The sequence below is a fragment of the Podarcis vaucheri genome, assembly GCF_965113315.1.
Source record: "Podarcis vaucheri genome assembly, chromosome: 14".
Taxonomy (NCBI): Eukaryota; Metazoa; Chordata; class Lepidosauria; order Squamata; family Lacertidae; genus Podarcis; species Podarcis vaucheri.
Window position 1 is genome coordinate 15,732,531 of NC_138752.1, and position 25,132 is coordinate 15,757,662.

At 45.4% G+C, this 25,132-nt stretch overlaps 1 protein-coding gene across 7 annotated transcripts in view; it reads left to right on the forward strand.

The window, feature by feature from the left end:
* Positions 1–25,132, forward strand: part of PDE8A (phosphodiesterase 8A) — a 182,111-nt gene that overhangs the window by 115,553 nt on the left and 41,426 nt on the right. For 6 of the 7 annotated variants that reach the window (XR_014213405.1, XR_014213406.1, XR_014213407.1 and 3 more), the window contains exons 2-3: positions 20,306–20,362; positions 24,932–25,122. Coding sequence is in view for 4 of the 7 variants with exons in the window: in XM_082198425.1 (XP_082054551.1) it covers positions 20,306–20,362; positions 24,932–25,122 (248 nt within the window). In the remaining 3 variants the exon portion in view is untranslated. Of the gene's footprint in view, positions 1–7,759; positions 7,785–20,305; positions 20,363–24,931; positions 25,123–25,132 lie in introns of those variants that run through there. The other variant, XM_082198426.1, reaches the window with a different exon arrangement.

A 25,132-nucleotide genomic window follows, 5' to 3' on the forward strand; every position in this document is an offset into this window, starting at 1 on the left:
AAATGCAGAAAATGACAGGTTCACATTATCCAGAAACCCCAAAACAATTCTTCTCTGTGTGCTTCAATCTGAAGTTTTAAATGTTCAGTCTTCAAAGGTTAGCAACTCCTGACAACAGCAAAAGTTTGTATAGTTCAGCAATGGAAAAGTAAACATCCCTCAACAATTACAGAATGGCTGAGGAAAACTTAAGGGAATGTTATGGTGGTGAAACGGACCTACATCTGACACACCATTAAATATGACTAGCAAACCAACGTTAATGTGAAAGAGGAGCCTTTTTAGTTCAATTCAGAGTTACATAGATAAAATAGCTTATTAATTTGACACACTATCATTATGGAGAGACTCATTTCTCAATTTTTCTCATTCTCCTTTTTCACTTTTTAGTTTTTGTTTCATATTCTATATTAGTAGATTGTAATATTTAAAATTTGAAAGTATAAATAAATTCAAATACATCTGGAGGGTTACAGTTTCCCCATCCCTGCTATGCAACTTTTCTGCCTTATCCATGTAGTATATCAATATTCAGATACATACATCATGTCATCCTGAACTCTTCCATAGCGGCCATGCCGATTTTGCCCATGTACGTAGTCTTTTTGCATGTGCTGATGAAGAAACCAGGTAACCTTCCATCAACTATAGCTTCCCATTTTGGCTGAATCAGGAAACTGTAGTTGCTTCAGAACATTCCAAGGGATGCAGGTGGCGCTGTGGGTTAAACCACAAAGCCTAGGACTTGCCGATCAGAAGGTTGAGGGTTCAAATCCCTGCGACGGGGTGAGCTCCCGTTGCTCAGTCCCTGCTCCTGCCAACCTAGCAGTTTGAAAGCATGTCAAAGTGCAAGTAGATAAATAGGTACCGCTCCGTCGGGAAGGTAAACGGCGTTTCCATGCGCTGCTCTGGTTCGCCAGAAGTGGCTTAGTCATGCTGGCCACATGACCCGGAAGCTGTATGCTGGCTCCCTCGGCCAATAAAGTGAGATGAGCGGCACAACCCCAGAGTCGGTCACGACTGGACCTAATGGTCAGGGGTCCCTTTACCTTTACCTTTTACAGAACATTCCATCATCTTAAATCATGCCTTGAAGTTTTAATATTCTGACTTATTCTGAAGCTACTAACCATGGTTTCCTGGTTTGATCAATACTTAACTGAATTCTTTGCTGGGTCTCCCCCCCCCAAAAAAGGAATAAACACTGGGGTCCATGTATGAGCAAAAGGCTTGTTCCTTTCTTGGCTTATTAAGCCAAGATTTGATCGTAAGTAAAATGCTGAGAGAGAGATGCCGTATACATGGAAGTTTGGTGCAGAGAATGGCTTAATCTCAAACCTTTGATCCCCGCCGGACACATCTGCTCTTCCAGAACAGCTGTAGACTATACAAGCGGCTTATTTGAATACTTAGCCAAAATATATTATTTTTATTATCGTTGTAGCAATGAAAGCCTGGGAAAAGAAACGAAAGTGCTCAAGTGATCCACTGTTTGTTTGGTCTCTGAAACAGAGGACAGAATGAGCAGAGCAGAACAGCTAATCACATCGTTGTGAATGTGGGAAGAACATTTCTCTTGGGTGAGCAAGTTGTACAGACCAATGAAACAGAACAATAGACATTTTGCAGGTGATTGATTAAAAAAAGAAAGCAGAATTCTGGGGTAGTTATGGTAACATCCTATGCCGTGCTCTCCAGGGATGGGCATACGTGTCAATTTTTATTTCTCTCAGGTTCTCTTAAATCCTTGTGAAAATTCCTCACTGAGTTTCTCTGGATATTCTCTATACATTTTTACAAAGTGATTTGCCCCCGAAAACAGTGCATAATGTTATCAGCCTTACCAATAATTCGTCTTGTTCTACTACACAATCATCTCAGGGCAATGTGCAGTAAAAATAGTTTTGTTTATTTTTTAAGGTAAAGGGACCTCTGACCGTTGGGTCCAGTCGTGGCCGACTCTGGGGTTGCGGCATTCATCTCACTTTACTGGCCGAGGGAGCCGGTGTACAGCTTCCGGGTCATGTGGCCAGCGTGACTACGCCGCTTTTGGCGAACCAGAGCAGCGCACGGAAACACCGTTTACCTTCCCACCGCAGCGGTTCCTATTTATCTACTTGCACTTTGACGTGCTTTCGAACTGCTAGGTTGGCAGGAGCAGGGACCGAGCAACGGGAGCTCACTCTGTCACAGGGATTCGAACCGCCAACCTTCTGATTGGCAAGCCCTAGGCTCTGTGTTATTTCCACTATTATATGCATTTAAACTCGTGGTTTTTTTACCCTAGTACTTGCATTTTTGAACTTGGCTGGAGAACTGCACTGCAAAATTTGGAGGAGTGCACGTTTCAAAGGACAGCTTTTGTTTTGCATTTTGTTTTGGAAAGTTTAAATTAGGTTCGTTTGCCTTTAAAAGGAAACTTATTCAATTCCCTCCCCCCCCACCATACCAAGTATCTCTTAATACTAAAAAGAGGTGTGTGATATCCCATCTGTCAAAGTGATAGGAGGACTGTGTTTGATCAGAAAGCATGCTGGAGAAAATAGAAGGACTTCTTCCCTGGGTAGCAAGCCCATTCACTTCTCGATAAAGTTCTATGGCTCTTCTATGGATGTCTGAATTGCTTCTGCAATGAAATGGCAGCTGAGTTAATTCTAGCATTTTTGTGAAGTTCCTAATAATACTGCCTTTGTGTAGGTACTAATCACAAGGCTGGGCTTGGCAGTTGTGGGGAGGCAATTAATTTTATCTCCGAAACATGTATGTCCTGGGGAAGTCCCCGAGTATGTGAACATTATTTTTAATTTTGGTTGTTCCCATTTTCCTTCTGAACTCAACCACCTGAATTTGCTATTTTTTGCTTAGCATTTACACCATGCTGCCCACGACCTGGTGCCTTGCATTAAGAGTACAACTCCCATTGGTTAAGATTTGAACTTGCTTTGAAGTTCACCTACTTACTGTCGCTGTTACACTGCTGTTTGTGTAGGATGAAGGCTGTCAGTTGGGTAAGAAGGCCCTTAAAACCCACCTGATCCTTCATATCCCTGCCTAGTCACTGAGATACCGGAGAGAGTTGCTGCTAGTGGTCTCCCATGGCTCAGATGTGTGGCTGATATCCAACAGGAGCTGTGTGTTCAGTATTGTAGGCCCAATTTTGTGAAACTCTCTTCCAGTTGAGGTCACCTTAGGTGCTTACTGAAGAATTGTTTTATTCCAACAGGCACTGTAGATGAATTCTGATTTTATTATTTTAACTGAGTTTTATTTGCGTTGTATTGAGCTTCTCGCACGCCACTTAGAATCATAGAATCATAGAGTTGGAATAGACCACAAGGGCCATCGAGTCCAACCCCCTGCCAAGCAGGAAACACCATCAGAGCACTCCTGACATATGGTTGTCAAGCCTCTGCTTAAAGACCTCCAAAGGAGGAGACTCCACCACACTCCTTGGCAGCAAATTCCACTGTTGAACAGCTCTTACTGTCAGGAAGTTCTTCCTAATGTTTAGGTGGAATCTTCTTTCTTGTAGTTTGGATCCATTGCTCCGTGTCCGCTTCTCTGGAGCAGCAGAAAACAACCTTTCTCCCTCCTCTATGTGACATCCTTTTATATATTTGAACATGGCTATCATATCACCCCTTAACCTCCTCTTCTCCAGGCTAAACATGCCCAGCTCCCTTAGCCGTTCCTCATAAGGCATCGTTTCCAGGCCTTTGACCATTTTGGTTGCCCTCCTCTGGACACGTTCCAGTTTGTCAGTGTCCTTCTTGAACTGTGGTGCCCAGAACTGGACACAGTATTCCAGGTGTGGTCTGACCAGAGCAGAATACAGTGGCACTATTACTTCCCTTGATCTAGATGCTATACTCCTATACTCCTAATCACTTAGAGATGATTGCAATTCTGCAATATATGCATTGTCAGAGTATGCAAATAAATAAATAAAATCAGAATATTGGGTTGTGCTTTAAGGTATTCTGGCAGTGATATATTTCTTTTTTAAAAAAAGAAGAAGTGTGTGTTTGTGTTGATCGTATCAGGGAGAGGGAACGACTCTCTTGTTTTCAGGCTTCTCTTCTTCCCTGAGGGGAGCTTCCTCAGAGATGAATCAACTGCGCAGTGAGCCTCTGGGGCCCAGCTCCATCCCTCATCTTGCGATCCGGCTGTTCCCTGGATACAGACCAGAATGAGTTCCTACAAGGAAACGGTTCTTCTGCCATACTGATTATGCTCCGTGAGGATCAGATAGTAGTTTGAGGGAGGAAACAACCTCTTGTTTGGTTGTTGAATGTGTCGGAAGCTTGTGGTTTTCCTCCTCAGATGCCTTGTAGAGAGGGGGAACCATGTCTTCAGCACAGGAAATACAGTGGTACCTCAGGTTACATACGCTTCAGGTTAAAGACTCCACTAACCCAGAAATAGTACTTCAGGTTAAGAACTTTGCTTCAGGCCCCATTAGCTAAAGTGGTGCTTCAGGTTAAGAACAGTTTCAGGTTAAGTACAGACCTCCGGAACGAATTAAATACTTAACCTGAGGTACCACAGTACTTGCATGTAGAAGGCGTCTGGCATGAATCGTTAGCATTTCCAGTTAAAAGCATCTGGAGAAAAACCCTTCTCTGCTTAAGACACCGGACAGCCACTTCCTGCCAGCCAGTGGATGCTGGTCTATTCGAGCAGACAGGACTATGTCCCTCTGACTTCAGCCTGCCCTCAGCCAGCTACCACCTGTCTACGTTCTTTCTTGCAACATGCTCTGGGCTAGAATTGCCAGCCAGCTTTTGTCCTCCTTTGCTCCTTGTGCAACTCAGCAGGGAGGAGGATGTGAGAGGATGGAATTTAGTTGGCTCCGTCAGTCATTGGCTCTGACTCTGCCTGTCATTGGCTCTGGCTCCGCCTACTGTCGGTCTCCCTGCCACCTTCCATTTCCAGTGGGCACTAGCCGGAGTAGACAAGACTGGGAGAGTATAACAGCAACTGGACTCTAGCCACATTCAGACCATAAATTTAAAGCACTACGGTACTGCTTTAAACAGGGACATGGGTGGCGCTGTGGGTTAAACCACAGAGCCTAGGACTTGCCGATCAGAAGGGCAGCGGTTCGAATCCCCGCGATGGGGTGAGCTCCCGTTTCTCAGTCCCTGCTCCTGCCAACCTAGCAGTTCGAAAGCACGTCAAAGTGCAAGTAGCTAAATAGGTACTGCTCTGGCGGGAAGGTAAACGGCATTTCCATGCGCTGCTTTCTTCTCCAGAAGCGGCTTAGTCATGCTGGCCACATGACCCGGAAGCTGTACGCTGGCTCCCTCGGCCAATAAAGCGAGATGACCTCCGCAACCCCAGAGTCAGCCACAACTGGACCTCCTAGTGAGGGGTCCCTTTACCTTTACCTTTACTACTTTAAACAGCCATGGCTTCCCCCAAAGGATTCTGGGAGCTATACTTTATTACAGGTCCTGAGAGTTGATAGGAGACCACTGTTCCCCTCCCAGGGATGCGGGTGGCACGGTGGTCTAAACCACTGAGCCTCTTGGGCTTGCCGATCAAGGTTGGTGGTTCGAATCTCCGCAATGGGGTGAGCTCCCATTGCTCTGTCCCATCTGCTGCCAACCTAGCAGTTTGAAAGCACACCAGTGCAAGTAGATAAATAGGTACCGCTGCGGTGGGAAGGTAAATGGCATTTCTGTGTGCTCTGGTTTCCATCAGTGTTCTGTTGCGCCAGAAGCAATTTAGTCAAGCTATCTGTGGACAAACGCCAGCTCCCTCGTCTTGAAAGCGAGATGAGCAACCCCATAGTCGCCTTTGACTGGACTTAACCATCCAGGGTTCCGTTACCTTCTACCTTTTTCTTCCCCTCACAGAGTTCCAGTTTCCAGACATCCTTGTGGAAAGGGACTGGCTGTTCAACCACTCTGGGAACCGTAGTCCTGGGAGGGGAATGGGACCTCCTAGCAACTCTCAGCACTCTTAACAAACTGCAGTTCCCATAATTCCCGTATTTTTTGCTCTATAAGACTCACTTTTTCCCTCCTAAAAAGTAAGGGGAAATGTGTGTGCGTCTTATGGAGCGAATGCAGGCTGCTCAGCTGTCCCAGAAGCCAGAACAGAGGAGGGATTGCTGCTTTCACTGCGTAGCGATCCCTCTTGCTGTTCTGGCTTCTGAGATTCAGAATATTTTTTTTTTCTTGTTTTCCTTCTCCAAAAACTAGGTGCATCTTGTGGTCTGGTGCGTCTTATAGAGCGAAAAATACGGGTATTTCTGGGAAGCCACAGCTCTTTAAAGTCATGTAGTGTGAATGTGGCCACTAGTGTTTTTTTAATTGTGCACCCTCCAATTTTAAAAATCGGGCCTTCGGTACCTGGTACCCACCTGGGTATTTTTGGGATCACAACCCCCATTATCTGTGACCCAACGAACGACCTTCTGGTTAGGACCGATTGGAGTGGTAACATCTGGAAGTCACCAAGTGAGTGCTTTAAGCGCGCATTAAGTTTTAAATAGGAGTCTGACCTTTCTCATGCATTTTACTTGTGGTGTGGCCTTCATCTCACTTGCATGAGCACGTGGCGCTGGTAAACATATCCTCATGTATATATAGGGAAGTTTCCATTCCAGTGACGCATGTTGCCGGTGGGAACTGATGCTAAGAAGCAGCCACCACCCACCCCCCCCGGACGAGGACGGGGGACATATTCACTGACCCTGCAGAACGCACTGCTGAAGTGTGCTATCACATGGAAACATTTCCACATGATCTAAGTTTAAGGCGTAGAGAAATGCGTGGCTCTCCAATGTTGCTGGAGACCATCAGCCCCAGCTTAGCGTGGCTAGCGGTTAGGGATGATGAGCGGTGCAACCCCGCAACATCTTGGGAAGACCACAGGTTTCTCAACCCTGAAGGAAAAGGACCTTTAGCATGGAGTGGAGCGCATTAGAGGACTCTTGGTCTTTAGCGGAGTTTATTTATTAAGCACGATTGCTGCCAGCGGGGTTGTTGTATGACATGTTTTCCTTGCTCATGGTTTGTTTACTCAAAACGAGAACTCCCAGGAGGAAGCAGATCTTCCGAGAGCTCAGTTGCCATAGATGCTGCTCCTTCTCTGATGCAGTTTCTTCATAAGGATGGCAGCATATAGGCTATGGATATATTTCTGTTTATTTTGCTTTTAAAGAGACATTAGCTCTCTTCTTGAGATCATTTACAATTTAATCAACAAACCAACCAACCTTGCCATTAGTTGTTAAAATTGGGCCTTTAGTCTTTTTGCCGTCTTTCCCTAGGATAATAAAGCACAAAAACCAAAAGAGGTTTTTTAAAAATGAACCAATGTGCCCTTAACATTCGGATTAGCTGATTCAAATCTGGCCTCACTAACTGAAATGGACTCTGCCTATTTATTTATTCAATTTCTAAACCACACTTTATCATATATTATCCCAGGACAGTTTTACCCACAAAAGTGTACACTTTAAAACGATAACTTTTTTTAAAAAAAACATTGTAAAACATTGTATAGTCGTACCTTGGATCCTGAACGCCCAAGAACTCAGACGTTTTGGCTCCCGAACGCTGCAAACCCAGAAGTGGTTGTTTCGGTTTGTGAACGTTCTTTTGGAACCCTAATGTCCGACGGGGCTTCTGCGGCTTCTGATTGGCTGCAGGATTTTCCTTCAGCCAATCAGAAGCCGCGATTTGGTTTTCAAATGTTTTGGAAGTCGAACGGACTTCTGTAACAGATTCCGTTTGACTTCCAAGGTATGACTGTAGAGTACAGTACAGCAGGTGAACAATAACAGATTAGTCAATTACAGTGTTATTTAAGTCAGTGTTTCCCAACCGGTGTTCCGCGGCACACTAGTGTGCCGCGAGACGTTGCCTGGTGTGCCGTGGGAGGGAGGCAGGCGAGTCGGGCGGCGAGAGGCGGGGCGGCGGCGAGGAGGAGAGGCCGCCCAGTGCGGGGCTCTCGCCGTCTGCCTGCCTGGCTGCCTGCGTGGCGCTGACGTCACAGGGCTGTAACGTGCCCCACATAGGCACACGCGGGGCGGCGAGCGAGCTCCCTCCCACATCCCATCGCCGCTCGCTTCGGCCGGCCTACTGGGCTGTCGCAGGCGGAAGGCCTGCGCATGCGCGAGGTTTTCGCGCCTTCGGGATTCCCTTCATGCCTTCCTCCTCCCGGGTCCTTGAGAGCGCGGGACGCGGCAGCGCGAGACCGGCGTTGAGCCTGGTAGGTATTGCGCTTGCCAAGGCAGTCATTTGGGAAATGAAAACTTGCAAAGCAAGCAACCAGTTCAATCTGAAGTACGTGTATGCTTAATATCCTGTATCTGAAACCTGTTCTGCCCCCTCCCCCACACTTGGTGCCATTTTCATCTACACATGCAGCAGAGTAAGTTGACCCAGAATAGTACCAATTCAGATGGCAGATGGGAGAATGACAGTGCTGAATGCTTTCCCATGTAGAAAAGTCCCTGCAAATAAAAAGCTAGCATATTTGGAAGAGGGATGCTAGCCTAACCATTACCTTCTATGCTGTTACTATTTTTTTATTTTTATTTTACATAAGTAAAAAGTGACCTTTCCCCATCTGGCATGGTGGTGTGCCTCGAGATTTTTTTCATGAAACAAGTGTGCCTTTGCCCAAAAAAGGTTGGGAAACACTGATTTAAGTAACTTGTCAAATGTAAATCAACCTGCAGCCCTGGTAAGTTGGTTTAAGATGATCAACTCTGCTCTACCGTAGCCTCAGAGTAAACCTGTCAAATAACAGGTGTGCGAGAGCAATTGTTCCTTCAGCAATGAATTAAAATAATGCATAAATTGAATTTGAAAAGAGCAAGTTTCTGAGAACACAAAATAGTGTTTGTGGCTGTTTAAAATTCTATTATTCCAGATAATATTTTTTTGGCTTTCAGAAAGACCATATCGCTGTCAAAGGAGGAAGACTGATAGAATCACCTTCCTTATGTTTTTATAATCTAGAATCATAGTTGTGCTGCATAGCTACTATGCCTTTAAAGGACATTTGAAGAACGACGCGGGTGGCGCTGTGGGCTAAAGCCTCAACGCCTAGGGCTTGCCGATCGAAAGGTCGGCGGTTCGAATCCCCGCGGCGGGGTGCGCTCCCGCTGTTCGGTCCCAGCGCCTGCCCACCTAGCAGTTCGAAAGCACCCCCGGGTGCAAGTAGATAAATAGGTACCGCTTACCAGCGGGAAGGTAAACGGCGTTCCGTGTGCGGCTCTGGCTCGCCAGAGCAGCGATGTCACGCTGGCCACGTGACCCGGAAGTGTCCCCGGACAGCGCTGGCCCCCGGCCAATAAATGTGAGATGGGCGCACAAACCCCACAGTCTGTCAAGACTGGCCCGTTCGGGCAGGGGTACCTTTACCTTTACCTTTACTGAAGAACATGGCTTTCCTCAAAGAATTCTGAACCCTGTAGCTTGTTAAGGGCTGTTGGGAATTCAAACTCTCTGAGGGATAAACTACCGCGCCCAGAATTCTTTGAGGGAAAGAATGTGCTTTGGATGTGCTTTCAAGGCAAGGTGTATACAACCTTGGTCTTAATAATCTGGAATCAATAGACTTCAAAGATAACCTAGCCACCCCTCCCGCAGCTGATACAGAAAGCCCATTTTTACAACATCTCTGCTAGGTGGCCATTATGACTCTGCTTAGATACCTCTCTTGAAGAAGAGTTTGCCAGCTGCTTGGGATTGTAAACTAATTGGCCCTAAAACTGTTGGGTCTAAACCAGTGGTGGCCAAACTCGGCCCTCCATGTGTTTTTGGGACTACAATTCCCATCATCCCTGACCACTGGTCCTGTTAGCTAGGGATAATGGGAATTGTAGTCTCAAAACATCTCGAGGGCCGAGTTTGGCCACCACTGGTCTAAACCAAAGGCGAGGCTTTTTTTCATTCAACCTTACAGAGGTGGGGGAGATTCCAGATCACCTGGAAGATGAAGGCCATATCCACACAAGATATTTAAAGCACTTTGATACCACTTTAACCTTCCACCAAAGAATCTGGCTATCTATTAAGGGTGCTGAGACTTGTTAGGAGATTCCTAGGGAAAAGGGACTGACCGTTAAACCACTCGAGGAATTGTAGCTCTGTAAGAGCCTAGGGCTTGCCGATCAGAAGGTTGGCGGTTCGAATCCCCGCGATGGGGTGAGCTCCCGTTGTTCAGTCCCAACTCCTGCCCACCTAGCAGTTTGAAAGCACGTCAAAGTGCAAGTGGATAAATAGGTATCGCTCCGGTGGGAAGGTAAACAATGTTTCCATGTGCTGCTCTGGTTCGCCAGAAGTGGCTTAAGTCATGCTGGCCACATGACCTGGAAGCTGTCTGCGGACAAATGCCGGCTCCCTCGGCCTATAGAGCGAGATGAGCGTGCAACCCCAGAGTCGTCCGTGACTGGACCTAATGGTCAGGGGTACCTTTACTTTTAAGAGGAATACGGGTCCTCTCACAACTCTAAGCACCGTTAGCAAACTCCTGGGTACTTTAGGGGGAAGCTGTGACTATTTAAAACGGTATCATAGTTCTTTCAGTGTGTATTGTGAAGGTGTGTATTGTGAAGGTGAGATCACCCCAGCCAAATTGCTGTCTCCTTTTTGCTCTCACTTCACAATACAGGCAAGAATATTATAATCCAAATTCTCCCTTCTACATGCTGCCTGGTGACTGTCACACATGATTATCCGCCTGCGTCACCACTGCTGACTTCTGAAAATGTTGCAATGATGCAGCAGGCCTTGAAATCCTGGCCCTGTGTGTGTGTGTGCAGGCACATTTGGACATGAGAGTCGCTGCCTGCCTTCGAGACAAGGACAGCTTTCTAATATAGAACAAAGACCACACGTATTTGTCTGGCTTGCTGGCAACCCTTGGCCTGCTGCAGTGCGTCCGTTTGTGTGCCAGGTCTCCTGTTTTGCTCGCTCTCTCCCACCCCACCCCTTCCTGCTTGTTGCAGAAATGGATTGGGTGATGCAAGAACCATTTGCATAACTACATTATAAAGGAACCGGTGGTGCTGGAAGTTTTCCTGAAAAGAGCTTAGTAGTAGTCAGAAAGAACCTGTTGATGTAGTGAAACAGGTGTTCTTCAGCCATGGCTCTTCCCCCCCCAAAGAACCCTGGGAAGTGTAGTTTAAGGGTGCTGAGCATTGCAGGTATTCCCTTTGCAGAGTTAACAAATTTCAAAGTTACGTAACGATCAGTCTTCTTCCCAGGGAACTCTGGGTATTTTACCTCTCTAGCGGGGGCAATGGGGATCTCCGGACAGCACCCATAATAAGCTACGGTTTGCCGATTATCTGGGGAAACCCACGACTGTTCAAGTGGTATAATATTGCTGTAAACTTATGGTGTGTATTTAGCCTAAGAAAGCCTCGTTTTCACAGTACAGTGGTACCTCCGCAACTGGAGGAACCACTTCTGCACATGCGCAGGTGGTAAAAATCCGGAAATATACCGGTACTTCTGGGTTTGCTGCTTACGTATCCCGAAGTTTACGTAACCGGAGGGATACGTAAGCGGAGGTACGACTGTACAGTGGTACCTTGGAAGTTGAACAGAATCCATTCCATGTCTGTTTGACTTCCAAAACATTTGGAAACCAAGGTGCGGCTTCCTATTGGCTGCAGGAAGCTGCTGCAGCTAATCGGAAGTCGCAGAAGCCACGTCGGATGTTCAGCTTCCAGAAAAAAGGTTCGCAAACCGGAACACTCATTTTCGGGTTTGCAGCGTTCAGGAGCCAAAACGTTTGACTCGCAAGGCATTTGGCTTTCAAGGTGCGACTGTACATTGAAAGTACTATGATACCACTTTAAACAGTCATGGCTTCCCCCAAACAGTCCTGAGAACTGGGACAGCCTGTCTTGCTTCACTACCTGAGGTGAAACTGGAATGTGCTGCTTCCACCACCTCGAAAGAAGCTTTGCTTACCTTTTCAGCCGTGAGTTCCAGGTTCTGGGGAGATCTTATGGGGTGCAATCTTGCCACAAAGGATCTCACCAGAAGCCACCACTTCTCACTTCTCTGGTGGTAGGGGTGCCTCCGCTTGATATTTCACTGCCCAAAGCGGCTGCCTCATGGGCAGGACAGTTCCCTGCTGGAAACTGTAGATTGTTAAGGGTGTGAGACTCTTAGCTGTGAGACTCCTTAAGGGGAGTGAAAGTTGGGATATCAAGTCCAAACTCTTCTTCTTCTTCGGGTTGCTATGAGACCCCAATTTCTCTCATGGAGCTACAATTCTTGGGGAGAAGGATTGATTGTTAAAACTCTCTAAGAATTGTGGTTCTGTGAGGACCAGCACTCTGATCCTGCACCCTGGCTCATCTGGAACACTGCTGGTTTATTCTGGGCTCAGCCATCAGAATTTAAATTTGTGTAATTTAAGCTGGCCTAAGTCACCAAAAAGGTTGGGATGGGGCAAGGAGAGACACCTATAACCAAACCCTATTCATCTTGGGTACGTAACTCTGGGCCCAATCATTAAAGCGTGCGCCCACACTCACATGCCACACGAGAGGCTCCTAAATGGAGTTTGGGATAGGTGTAATTTCGATTGGCATGAATTATGCCAGCCTACATTGCACCAGCTTTCTATAGTTAGGGGTGATCTGTTAATTTGAGCTGGATTTTCAGAGACCCGTCTTTAACAAATAACCGACAGCATTCAGTATGATTTATTTGAGAGCTCTTACCTTTGTCCCTTTTTAATCTGGAGAGTAAAAGTCAAAACATCTTAGGGACGCTTTGTTCCTTGGCTGTTCCAACTTCTGATTACCCTTGGCTCCAAATTGCCGCAGGAGTATGAGCAAGGAGCTGGTTTGTACTCTTCTTTACACTACTCTATATCAACAGAAAGCTGTAAACCCATCAGTGTTAATTGCGCTGCTGTGGTTTACCCGCTGTTGTAAATGAGGTGAGAAGCCAGATCAGGAACTGTAAAGTGCTCAGTGTATAGCAGCAGTAGTATTTGAAAACAAGCCAGAAACAGTGTATTACTTTGACTGATGCTTTGTGTATGGCTATAAAAAACACACACACAAACCCGTAATGAAATAAGATACTCTCAAGGATTATCCTGTGAGCTTGGTGGTGGTTCCGTTAAATGCTTGCGATGACAAAAATAACAACCCAGATTTCAGTATCTTTTAGGCATTCCTTCGTAGTTCAGTGGTAAAGCAAATCTATTGCAGAAGGTCCATGGCTTCTCCAGGTAGTATGGTCTCATATGTTCCTCTTAACAGAAGACAGCCCTCTGTCTCAGGGATGGCGAGCCTGATGTTGCCGAACTTCAACACCCATCATCCCTGACCGCTTGGCCATATTGGCTTGGGTGGCTGGGAGCGGAAGTCCAACAACATCTTGAGGAACATTGATCCCCCATTCTTGCTCTTCTATGAAGGGCTGTAAGAGGACAGTTCTCTCTTTGAAAGGTTACCTGGTTTAAAGATGGCTTAAAGATAAAGAACCATAAGAAAGGAGGAGAACAGTGGCTGACTTTTTAATCTCCCACAGTGTCTTGGAGCGACTCTGTCTTGGGGCATTATGGGAAATGTAAATGGTGGTGTCCCAACTCAGCAGCTTTGTTGTTACCCAGCACTGCCCCCTGGGGCACATGAATATACGTGGGGGTCCCATCAAAAGTCAACTTCTATATCTTTTTCTCCCCCCTGCTCCAAAAAAATCTAAACTTCCCCTCAGTCAAGATGGCAGACTGAATCATTCCAGAGTTTACTGACTGGGACACCTCAAAAGATATTGTCATACCATTTGGTGTGATGGTTGCTGAGCTGGAGGGGGCGGCTTGGGTCTGTATTTGTATAACAGCGGACTCCAGTAGGTATTCTCTGTAACGTATCCATGCTTATAGATCACATTTGCAGAATTCCATATCCCCTCCAACAGTTTCAAATACCAGGAGATATGTTATTTGCTAAGTTTAAAAGCACACACACATTGGAAAGAATCCTAAAATAGACAGGGCCAAAGGAGTGTGACTGATCGGAATCAAAGGGCAAACAAACTAGACACTGACCTGGCATAACCCACAAAAGCACTTCAGGTTTCTCCTCTGTGCCATGAGTCATTCCGTGTCACTCAGTCAGAGCGCAAGCTCCTGGAGGAGGAAAAATTCAGCTAATGGTTTCTCTTTCCGAAGAATAAAAGCCTTCAACAAGCTTGCTCGTAGGATCCTTAATAAGTATGGGGGGGGGTGCATGAAGGATGGAAAAGTCAACGTTGTTGTGGGGAAAATACGTGACATGGTAAGGAAGTGGGAACAGACCAAAAGGGTTGATGTGCTAGCAATTCTGGAAAAGTCTCCTCCCAGACTAGAAATCCTTTAGGCGAAGATTCCAAGAATCAAACCTGGACCTTCAGACATAGAAGGTATTCCTCAGTTTAGGGCTGGCTAAAAGTTCCCCAAAGTAAGTTCCCTTTTAAAGTAAGGAGCAAAATAAAACTCCACTCATTGCATGGGGCAAATTTTGAAAACTGGGGGCTGGGGAGATGGGATGACGCTGACCACAGCTCACTGGCCTTTTCCCCAAACCAGTTTGATGAGGCACCATTTTGAATTCCCTAGAATGTGCCACGTAGGGTGATTCTGAGGATTTCAAAATGGCCACTGGCAACATGGATGAGTCGGAAGGTGCACTGTTGAGTTTTGGAAATGCAAAGACACCTCTTCTCTAGGAACTACAGCTGGCATGGGGCTGGGGATCCCTTCTATGGGCGGCAGAACTCGGTATCTTCTTGTGTTGCTCCTCTTGGGTGCATGAGCTGCCACGGAGCGTCCTAGGGCTCCTCCAGATTTATTGACCATTCATCCTTATTTGCTTGCACAAAGCTTATGCAGAAATTAGACCATGTCCAGCCTTTGCATACACACCATACATTTAATGCACCTTTCTAGCTTCCCCCAAGGAAGCCTAGGAACTGTATTTTGTTCAGGGTGCTGGGAATTGTAGCTCTGTGTGAGGGGTAAACTACAGTTACCAGGATTCTATACAGGAATCCATGTGCTTCAAATGTATGGTGCATGGGTAGGCAAACTAAGGTCCCGGGGCCCGGATCTGGCCCAATCACCTTCTCAATCCGGCCCACGGCCGGTCCAGGAATCAGCGTGTTTTGACATGAGTAGAATGTGTCCTTTTATTTAAAATGCATCTCTGGGTTATTTGTGAGGCATAGGAATTCGTTCATTTTTTCCCTTCAAAATATAGTCCGGCCCCCCCCCAAGGTCTGAGGGACAGTGGACCAGCCCCCTGCTGGAAAAGTTTGCTGGCCCCTGGTATGATGCGTGCACAGACTTTATGGACCATTCATTCTGATCTGCCTGTGAGAAGGTTATATAATAATGAACATTCATCCTGATTTCATCTGATTTGTTTGTGTGGTGGACGGTTACATGTATTGCCATGAGGCGTTTGTCCCACACTGTTTAGTGTGTTTACACATCATTTTCCCTAAGTTAAAAAAAAACCCAAAAGACAAACAAACCATGTTTTTAAAAATAAAAATAAAAGTAGATTTGTTGCACCAGAATGCTTTAATCCGCTTTGATTGCACAAACCAAAATTTCCGGTATGCAATTGCAGCCCTACCACATAATTCTGGCAGTCTGGAGATGACTCAAGACAACAGGCTAAGCGCACCCATTGACCAGGCCAGCTCAGCTTGGCATCTTAGAAAAGAATTAGCAACAAGGCAAAACCAGTCACTGTTGAATTCAAATGTCAGACAGACCAAATATAAACTCGAATACATAAGTATTTTGGGGAGGTTCTGCTATAGATAGGGGACTGATATTGTAGAGCAACAAAGATTTCAGAAAATTTCATTGGTCAGAAATGATGTTGCATCAAAAGAGTACAGTATCCTTATGCCAAATTGGCTGACTTTGCCAATCTGGTAACGCAAGTTGTGTTTTTGTTTTAAAGAATCACATAAGGAAAAGTTATAGGGACCCCTGACATTAGGTCCAGTTGGGGCCGACTCTTGGGTTGCGGCGCTCATCTCACTTTATTGGCCGAGGGAGCTGGCTTACAGCTTCCAGGTCATGTGGCCAGCATGACTAAGCCGCTTCTGGCGAAACCAGAGCAGCGCACGGAAACGCCGTTTACCTTCTCGCCACAGTGGTACCTATTTATCTACTTGCACTTTGACGTGCTTTCGAACTGCCAGGTTGGCAGGAGCAGGGACTGAGCAATGGGAGCTCACCCCGTTGCGCGGATTCGAACCGCCGACCTTCTAATCAGCAAGCCCTAGGCTCTGTGGTTTAACCCACATCGCCACCCGTGTCCCATCATAGTTAACATCATTTAGGTCAAGTCGTGTCTCCTGTTTCCGGGTCTCTTTCACAGGAAGTGATTGGCTAACTCAGCCCCCCTTTGTGTTAGGCAGGGGTAATAAAACATTTATTTCACAACCTTTAGATCAGCAGCAAACTCATCTTCCTGCAGGAATAAAAGAAATGGAGAGTTTTGTTGTCGTCTGAACAAAAACTGCTTTGGGGATTGTTCTTGCACTGCAAAGCCTTGCTGCGAATTCAGCAATAGTTGTGTGTGTAGAGGAGCAAGGAGTTTGGAAGCCAGCTTTCTAAGCATAACTTTTTGAGCATAACTGGTGACAATTGCTGCGATTTTAAAGGTAGCAGCTAGAAAAGGTTTGTCAGAGTACTGAAAGGAAATTCCTTAAAGAGTTAAGTTCAATCCAAATAACTTTATTGTGCTGGCCATTGGCCATGACAAATCTGAATAAAAAATAAATAGAAGCAAAAGGGATGCCGTGCCACAAATACAGTCGTACCTTGGATCTCAAACACCCTGACTCCTGAACAAATTGACTGCCGAACGATTGATACCCGGAAGTGAGTGTTCTGGTTTTCGAACGTTCTTTTGGAACCCGAACATCCAACGGGGCATCTGCGGCTTCCGATTGGCTGCAGGAGCTTCCTGCAGCCAATCGGAAGCCGTGCTTTGGTTTCTGAACCTTTTGGAAGTTGAACGGAGTTCCAGAACGGATTCCGTTCGACTTCCAAGGTACGACTGTCATAGTCTCTCTTTAGATCTTTGCGTTTCTCTTACAGTTCACTGCTATATTGTCCAGTTGGCAACATATCTGACACCACATCTGTCAACTATGGCACTTAAGTAGGCTCTCACTGTCCATACACCATACATTTAAATTACATTTAAAGCACATGGCTTCCCCCCAAAGGTTCTTGGGAACTATAGTTCACCCTCTCACAAATCTACAGTTTCCAGCACCTTAAAAAAAACCAACAACTATAGGCTGCAGGGTTGACCCTGACTAGGAATGAGTGAACGTGTCAGTATCGGTTTCACTAATTTTTCCACTCTTAAAGTCAATTCTCGATACTCCACATCTTTCATTGGGGGAAAAAACCCATGGAAATCCTGCATATGTATTCTCATAAACGTTACTTGGCTAGAGAATCACATTGTAAATGTGAAAGAAGTGCAAACCAATTTTGGGTTCTCATATTGTTTTGGAAATTGTGAATTTTCTTTCAGTGCTAACTGAATCTAATTTCTCCGCTGTCCTTAGCCCTGACCATCCTTCAGACCACTTTGTGCTTTACACATGAAAGAGAGTAAATTACACCCAAACAGGAGAAATAGCTTAGTTTCCTCAATTTAGACAAGGAACAGAATCCATTCTTTTTTCTTTTGCCACAGAATTGAGGTCACCTTTGTGCAGATTTTTATTTTAAATACGAAGTGCGCACAGCCCCGTGAATGCTTTTCTCCTTTTTCCTTCCTCATGACTTTTGCTGACTTCCCTACCCATCTTACCACTCCCCTTTCTCTTTTGGAGCTTTGGTTTAAATTTAAAATTAAATGGGTGATATCCAAAGTAATAAATTAAAGGGCATCTGAGGAGTCTTAAGGACTGAGCTTCGAAGCAATAGAGCCATGGAGAAACCATGTAATTTTCAAAGGCCTTTATGTGGCGAGTGGGGTAGGCTGCTGGCTCTTTAAAATTACTCACTGGAAGAAATTCTGGATGGCTGAGGATTAAATCTGATCATAAAGTGTGGTTTTACTGTGAAGAATAACATTGTAAAAATGCCCCTTTCATAGTCATCAGAATCTGTTCATTATGTGTGTGTGTGCGCGCGCGTGCGTAAAGACATCTGTTAACAGCCAGGCCAAAATACTTTTCTACAGTTTCGTTTTCAAACAGAGCTAAAAGGCAAATATTCCTAGCCTAAGCCAGTTTGCTGCCTGAGGTAGATTGTGCTCCCTCAGGGTGACCATTGGCTCAGCTACCTTAGTCAAAAAGCAACATTTTGAATGTGTTATAAACATGCAACACCAGATGGCGCTGGAGAGTAAAAGAAAATTCAATGCCATTTTCCATAGCGGGTTTTTCCCCCTTTCATTATCACAGTTTAATTTTTGACTTATTTATAGGGTCGTTCCACACACACACCCCATATTGGCAGATCCACCCCATGTTGCCTTTCTTACACAGAGAAGTCCTCTGGTTGCAATGGTTGTGACTTTTTAGTTTAGAGAAAAGGCAAGAATTGACATGATACGAAAGAAATTTATAAAATCGTGCGTGAAAGTAAAACAAAATTATGCGTGGCGTGGATCGGGAAAATGGTGGGGGTTTTTCTCCCTCTCTTATAACGCTAGAACTCCCTGTTCAGGGAAGTTTTTAATATGTAATGCTGTACTGTTTTTAACACTTGATTGGGAGCCGCCCAGAGTGGCTGGGGCAACTCAGACAGATGGGCGGGGTATAAATAATAAATGATTATTATTATTATTATTATTATTATTGACACCCAACAAAGTTGAAACATTGGAAGATTCAGGGCAGATAAAAGAAAGGGCAGTTAAACTATGAAACTCCCGCAGGAGGCAGCTATAGTCACCAACTTGGCTGACTTTAAAAAGAGAATTTGACAGATTCATGGATGATCAAGGGCTGGATGATCAAGGATAATGGACTAGGTGCTGACCTTGAAAGCCCTAAACGGCCTTGGTCCAGTATACCTGAAGGAGCGTCTCCACCTCCATCGTTCTACCCGGACACTGAGGTCCAGCCAGTACTGAGGGCCTTCTGGCGGTTCCCTCACTGTGAGAAGCCAAGTTACAGGGAACCAGGCAGAGGGCCTTCTCGGTGGTGGCACCCGCCCTGTGGAACGCTCTCCCACCAGATGTCAAAGAGAAAAACAACTACCAGACTTTTAGAAGACATCTGAAGGCAGCCCTGTTTAGGGAAGCTTTTAATGTTTGCTGTATCATAGTATTTTAATATTCTTCTGGAAGCCGCCCAGAGTGGCTGGGGAAACCCAGCCAGATGGGCGGGGTATAAATAAACTATTATTATTATTATTATTATTATTATTATTATTATTATTATTATGCTAACCCTCATAGCTATGTTCTGCCTCTATGGTCAGAGGCAGTAATGTTCCTGAATACCAGTTGCTAGAAACCACAGGAGAGGGAAATGCTCTTGTGCGCAAGTACGGCTTGCAGGTTTCCTCGGTCATCTGGTAAGCCACTGTGAGAACAGGATAATGGACTAGATGGGCCACTGGCTTGATCCAGCAGGCTCTAAAAAAATAAAAAAACAGAATGGAATGATTTATTAGAATCCTTTTAGCAGGAAAAAAAATATCACACACTGCTATTTCTTCGAACCCCATCATGTGATAAGCCACCAAAGTTACAGATAGGTAGCCGTGTTGGTCTGCCATAGTCAAAATAAAAAAATTCCTTCCAGTAGCACCTTAAAGACCAACTAAGTTAGTTCTTGGTATGAGCTTTCGTGTCCATGCACACTTCTTCAGATACACTGAAACAGAAGTTGCCAGATCCTTCTATATAGTGCCTTTTCCTGTAAGACCTATTGCAGTCGTTAAGAGTCGTCAACAGGCTCATCTCAGCTATCTGCCAATCTCCCATTCCCACCACCCGTCTGAGTAATACCCCTCCCCACCTTCTCACTCTATATATTATATATATTATATATATTACTGGAGTGCTGTTGCTGAGAGTGCAGAGCACGTTTGCAAGAAATGGCAAATAAAAATGCCTTGGAGAGCCATCAGTTCATTTGTCACCTTGTCATTTCTACGCTGGTGGTGAATTCCCATATGCGGTCTGACATATAATGCCTACACTGTTTCTCTGAAATGGGGGGGGCGCGTTCCCCCCCTCTTTTCCTGCCAGGAAAATATGGAAATTTTTCTTCTCTGCCCACATGCAGTATAGAATTGTTTAAAATGCCCATCTTCTTGTTTCTAGGCAGTGGGAACAGATGTGCAGTTTGGGCCTATGAGACTCCACCAAGATCAACTTCAGGTAAGACGTGCCAACCAAAAATCTTGTTTATTTCCCACATATATAAACTGCAAATGCTGCCCAAGGCTGCTCATAGCAGGTCACAATGACAACAAACAGGCCAAGGCCAAATAGCAATGCATGGAACTGTGAAACTGAAAACTATCCTAATGTTGAGCTATTGTGGCCAGGTGGTCAGAGCAGCTAGTGGTTAGAGCACCAGATTAAAACTGAGGAGACCTTGGTTCCAATTTCCCACACACTACCCTTCACCGCTGCAACCCGATTGCTCGCTTGCCTCTTGCTCAAAAATTTAACATATATACCGTATTTTTCGCACCATTGGACGCACTTTTTTCCTCCTAAAAAGGAAGGGAAAATGTCTGTGCGTCTTATGGAGCGAATGTGTGGTCCCTAGAGCCAAATCGCTGTTGCCCTACGCTGCTGGGGTGCTCTTCGGGGATGGGGGGAGGAGCCACGGTGCTCTGCCGGCTGCCTCCGCTTTCCCCTGAAGCCCCGGCAACGTTTGCAAGCAGCGGGAAGGCTGTGCGTCTTTGCCCTGCGCTCCTGGGGTGCTCTTTGGGGGGGGGGGGAGCCACACTGCTCTGCCTATAGCTTTTGCATTCCCCCTGAAGCTCCGACAAGGTTTGCAAGCAGAGGGAAGGCTGTGTGATCCTGGGGTGGAGGGGGGGAGGAGCTACACTGCTCTGCCTATAGCTTTTGCATTCCCCCTGAAGCCCCGACAAGGTTTGCAAGCAGAGGGAAGGCTGTGCGTCTTTGCCCTGCGCTCCTGGGGTGCTTTGGGGGGGGGGGGAGCCACACTGCTCTGCCTATAGCGTTCGCATTCCCCGTGAAGCTCCGACAAGGTTTGCAAGCAGAGGGAAGGCTGTGTGATCCTGGGGTGGGGAGCAGCAAATTGCTTTCTCTCAGTGCCTCCTAATTCAACTGCAAAGGATTGCCTAACCGGATTCTGAGCTCCATTTGAAGTTTAAAAATACTAAGTTTGGGGATTTCTTCAGGTAGCAGTTTTGCAGAAATAGTCATAAATACATGCAAAGCATTTCCACAATTCAGTATTAGTGAGCTCAGCTAAAACCGAGCAGGCATCTGGCTCAGTAACAGTTTAAACTAAACAACTATAACCAAAATAAAAAAAATCCTTCCAGTAGCACCTTAAAGACCAACTAAGTTAGTTCTTGGTATGAGCTTTTGTGTGCATGCACACTTCTTCAGATACACTGCTCTGTATCTGAAGAAGTGTGCATGCACACGAAAGCTCATACCAAGAACTAACTTAGTTGGTCTTTAAGGTGCTACTGGAAGGAATTTTTTTATTTTGACTATGGCAGACCAACACGGCTACCTATCTGTAACTGCAACTATAACCAGACATCCTGTGTGTTTGTGTGTGGACCATATTCCTAGCAGCTAATCTTTATTGCTGAAAAGAGGCACTGATTTTCCACTCCAAATCTATAATTCATTATACAAATTCTTACAAGTACAGTCCACCTATACCAAACCAAAAACATTGTGTTCTCTTGTTATTGAATGGGAGCTATTTATCTGCCCTCTTTTCCTCCTCTGTTCTTTGCTCAATCACTCCATTTCCCACTCTTTGAATCTTCCTTTCAAAACAACCAGGCCTGTTTTGAGAAAACTTCAGAGATTTAGGATCTGGAGCGCAATCATTGGATCTCTTTGCTGTTCCTCCATACTCCAAGCACTTCTCATTTGCACAGCCCTGGTTTCTCTCCCTGACTATTAATATTCTTGATTAATAACAGTAAAATGCTCAAATTTTAATTTTTGTGACTGCTGCCAATACTGACTTCCCAGTGATGATGAAAACAGCTACATTATAATGGAATGTCTGTCCTTTTTCCATTCTCTTCATTATATATTGTGGCTCGCTTTAAAGCAGCAAAGTGGACAGGAGCCACCCACTTTGCTGTTTTAAATAGTTTAGTACAACATTTGAGTTGGATTTTTTCTTCTTATTTTCCTGCTCTAAAAACTTGGTGCGTCTTTTGGTCAGGTGCGTCCTATGGAGCGAAAAATACGGTACTTCAATACAATTCAAATTTGTATTTTCTCAATTTCCTGCCCCAATTTCATGATATTTTAATTTCTCCCCCTCTGTTGCACATGACATTCTGTTTCTTATACCAACACATCAATACTGCATTCTCTAATTCCTTCTGTTGCTTATAATTAAAATCCTCCTTGCTATATAATATTTCCTCAAATAGTTTGAAAAGGGCTTCCATTCTTCCACGAAACAGTCCATGTTAGATTCTCTTATTCTGACGGTTAACTTTGCCAATTCTGCATAATCCACCACCTTATCCATTCTTCTTTGGTGTGAACTACTTCTTCCTTCTGTTTTTGTGTGTAGAGAATCCTAGCTGTTGTTGTTACACAACCAACAAAAATGTTCTGAATTGTTTCTGGTGAGTGCCGGTCATGGGTGCCTGTCATATTTCAACAGGGATGCTTTTTTGCAAAACAGGGGCAGCCATAGCAAAGCCCCTGCTCCGAGTTACTGCAGAGTGAGCTTCTGAGATCTTTGAAACTTTCAGGAGAAGCTCTCTCAAAAGGAAAAGGGATAAGGCAGTCTCTCAAGTAACCTGCTCTTGAGCTGTGTATGTTCATTCAGAAACTTTGCCAAAAGTCTGCTGCAGAGCAGCGTTCCCCAGACTTCCATGTTTCTGCTTGGTGGGAGGGATTTGGTTGGGTACCAAAATGCTCTTCCTCCATCCGATTGGTCCTAAATTTGCTTCACTAAATATAGCTTAAAGTGCAGCATGATTCCGGGTGGGGTTTTCTTTCAACAAGGAGTTTTCCCCCCAATTGCCCTCGGAAGCTATAAATGGAAGCCGGGCTTTAAATAAATTCGAAGTCCCTCTCTCTTTCTCTTATAAAATTATGCATTAAATACAAACGGGGAGATTTAGTGAAAGGCATTCCGCTGAACCTAATCCAAAGGGTAAGCGCCATTGGAATGCCTGGAATTGCTCAGAAGGGTAAACCAAAGTGCTACAAGGGACCGTATTTAATTACAATTGCTAGATGTCGAAGTTTTATAAGGGGGAAGGTGGAGAGCAGGCATAGGTGCAGGAGAAAGTCAGCTCAGTTAACATTTAAAGGTGAACCTTCCCCATCTGCACTTTCAGGAAAAGCCCACAAACCGAAACACTGCCATCCTTCGGAATTTGCATTTCTCTGAATTTTGCAGCTCAGTTGGACTATATAAACCATCCTGGACTCTGCTTTCATCATCTGAGGCCCTTCTTCGCGTGCCTCCTCCACGTGAGGTCTGGAGGGCGGAAACAGGCCTTCTCTGTAGTGGCTCCCCACTTGTAGAATTTTCTTCCCAGGGAGGTTCATTATATATTTTTAAGTACCAGGCAAAAACCAGGTCTATGGCTGATTAATATTCTACAGCTTTTGCAATGTGTCTGTGGGGAGTGTGTGTGTTAGTGTTTTGCTGTTTTGTTTTTAATTATTTACTTGTTTTTATCCTGTATTTTATTCTGTGAACTGCCCTGAGATCTTGTGATGAAGGGTGATATATAAAACGAAACAAAATGATATATAAAAGGAAAGACTAAGACCCAGAAGGCCAGGGTTCAAATCCCCACTGAGCCACGAAGCCTTGGCCAGTCACTGTCTTTAAAGCCCAACCTACCTCACAGGGTCGGGACGCGGGTGGCGCTGTGGGTTAAAACCACAGAGCCTAGGGCTTGCCGATCAGAAGGTCGGCGGTTCGAATCCCCGCGATGGGGTGAGCTCCCGTTGCTCGGTCCCTGCTCCTGCCATGCTAGCAGTTCAAAAGCACGTCAAACTCCAAGTAGATACATAGGTACCACTCTGGCGGGAAAGTAAATGGCGTTTCCGTGCGCTGCTCTGGTTCGCCAGAAGCGGCTTAGTCATGCTGGCCACATAACCCGGAAGCTGTATGCCAGCTCCCTCGGCCAGTAAAGCGAGATGAGCGCCGCAACCCCAGAGTCGGCCACGACTGGACCTAACGGTCAGGGGTTCCTTTACCTTTACCTTACCTCACAGGGTTGGTGTGAAGATAAAATGGGGAGGAGAACTATGTCTGCCACCTCGAGCTCCTTGAAGGAAAGATGGGAAAGAAATGTAGCTCACTTTACAATGAAATGCTGGAGCTGTGAATGAGTCAGTTAAGCCTGTGCATCATTTTTCCTCCAATTGCTTACATTCTCTTCTCTCTCTCTCTCTCTCTCTCTCTCTCTCTCTCTGATGTGATATACAGTCATACCTTGGAAGTCAAACAGCTTAGTTCTTGAATGTTTTGGCTCCCAAAAGTCGCAAACCCGGAAGTGACTGCTCAAGATTGCAAACTATTTTTGGAAGCCGAACATCCAACGGGGCTTCCGCAGCTTCCTATTGGCTACGGGAACTTCCTGCAGCCAATCAGAAGCTGCTCTTTAGTTTTCAAATATTTTGGAAGCCGAACGGACTGCCGGAACGGATTCCATTCGACTTCCAAGGTACGACTATATATATGTGTTTGTGTGAAATGAAAAACGCTCACTCCCCTTCTCTTTTCCTTGAGCCTAGGTACTTCTAGTGTTTGCCAAAGAAGACAACCAGAGTAATGGATTCTGCTGGGCGTGTGAGAAAGCTGGATTTCGGTGTAACATTGCCAGGACGCCGGAATCTGCCCTCGAGTGCTTTCTGGAGAAACACCATGAAATCATCATTATTGATCATAGGCATTCAAGATATTTTGATGCAGAAGCTCTATGCAGGTAAGTGCTC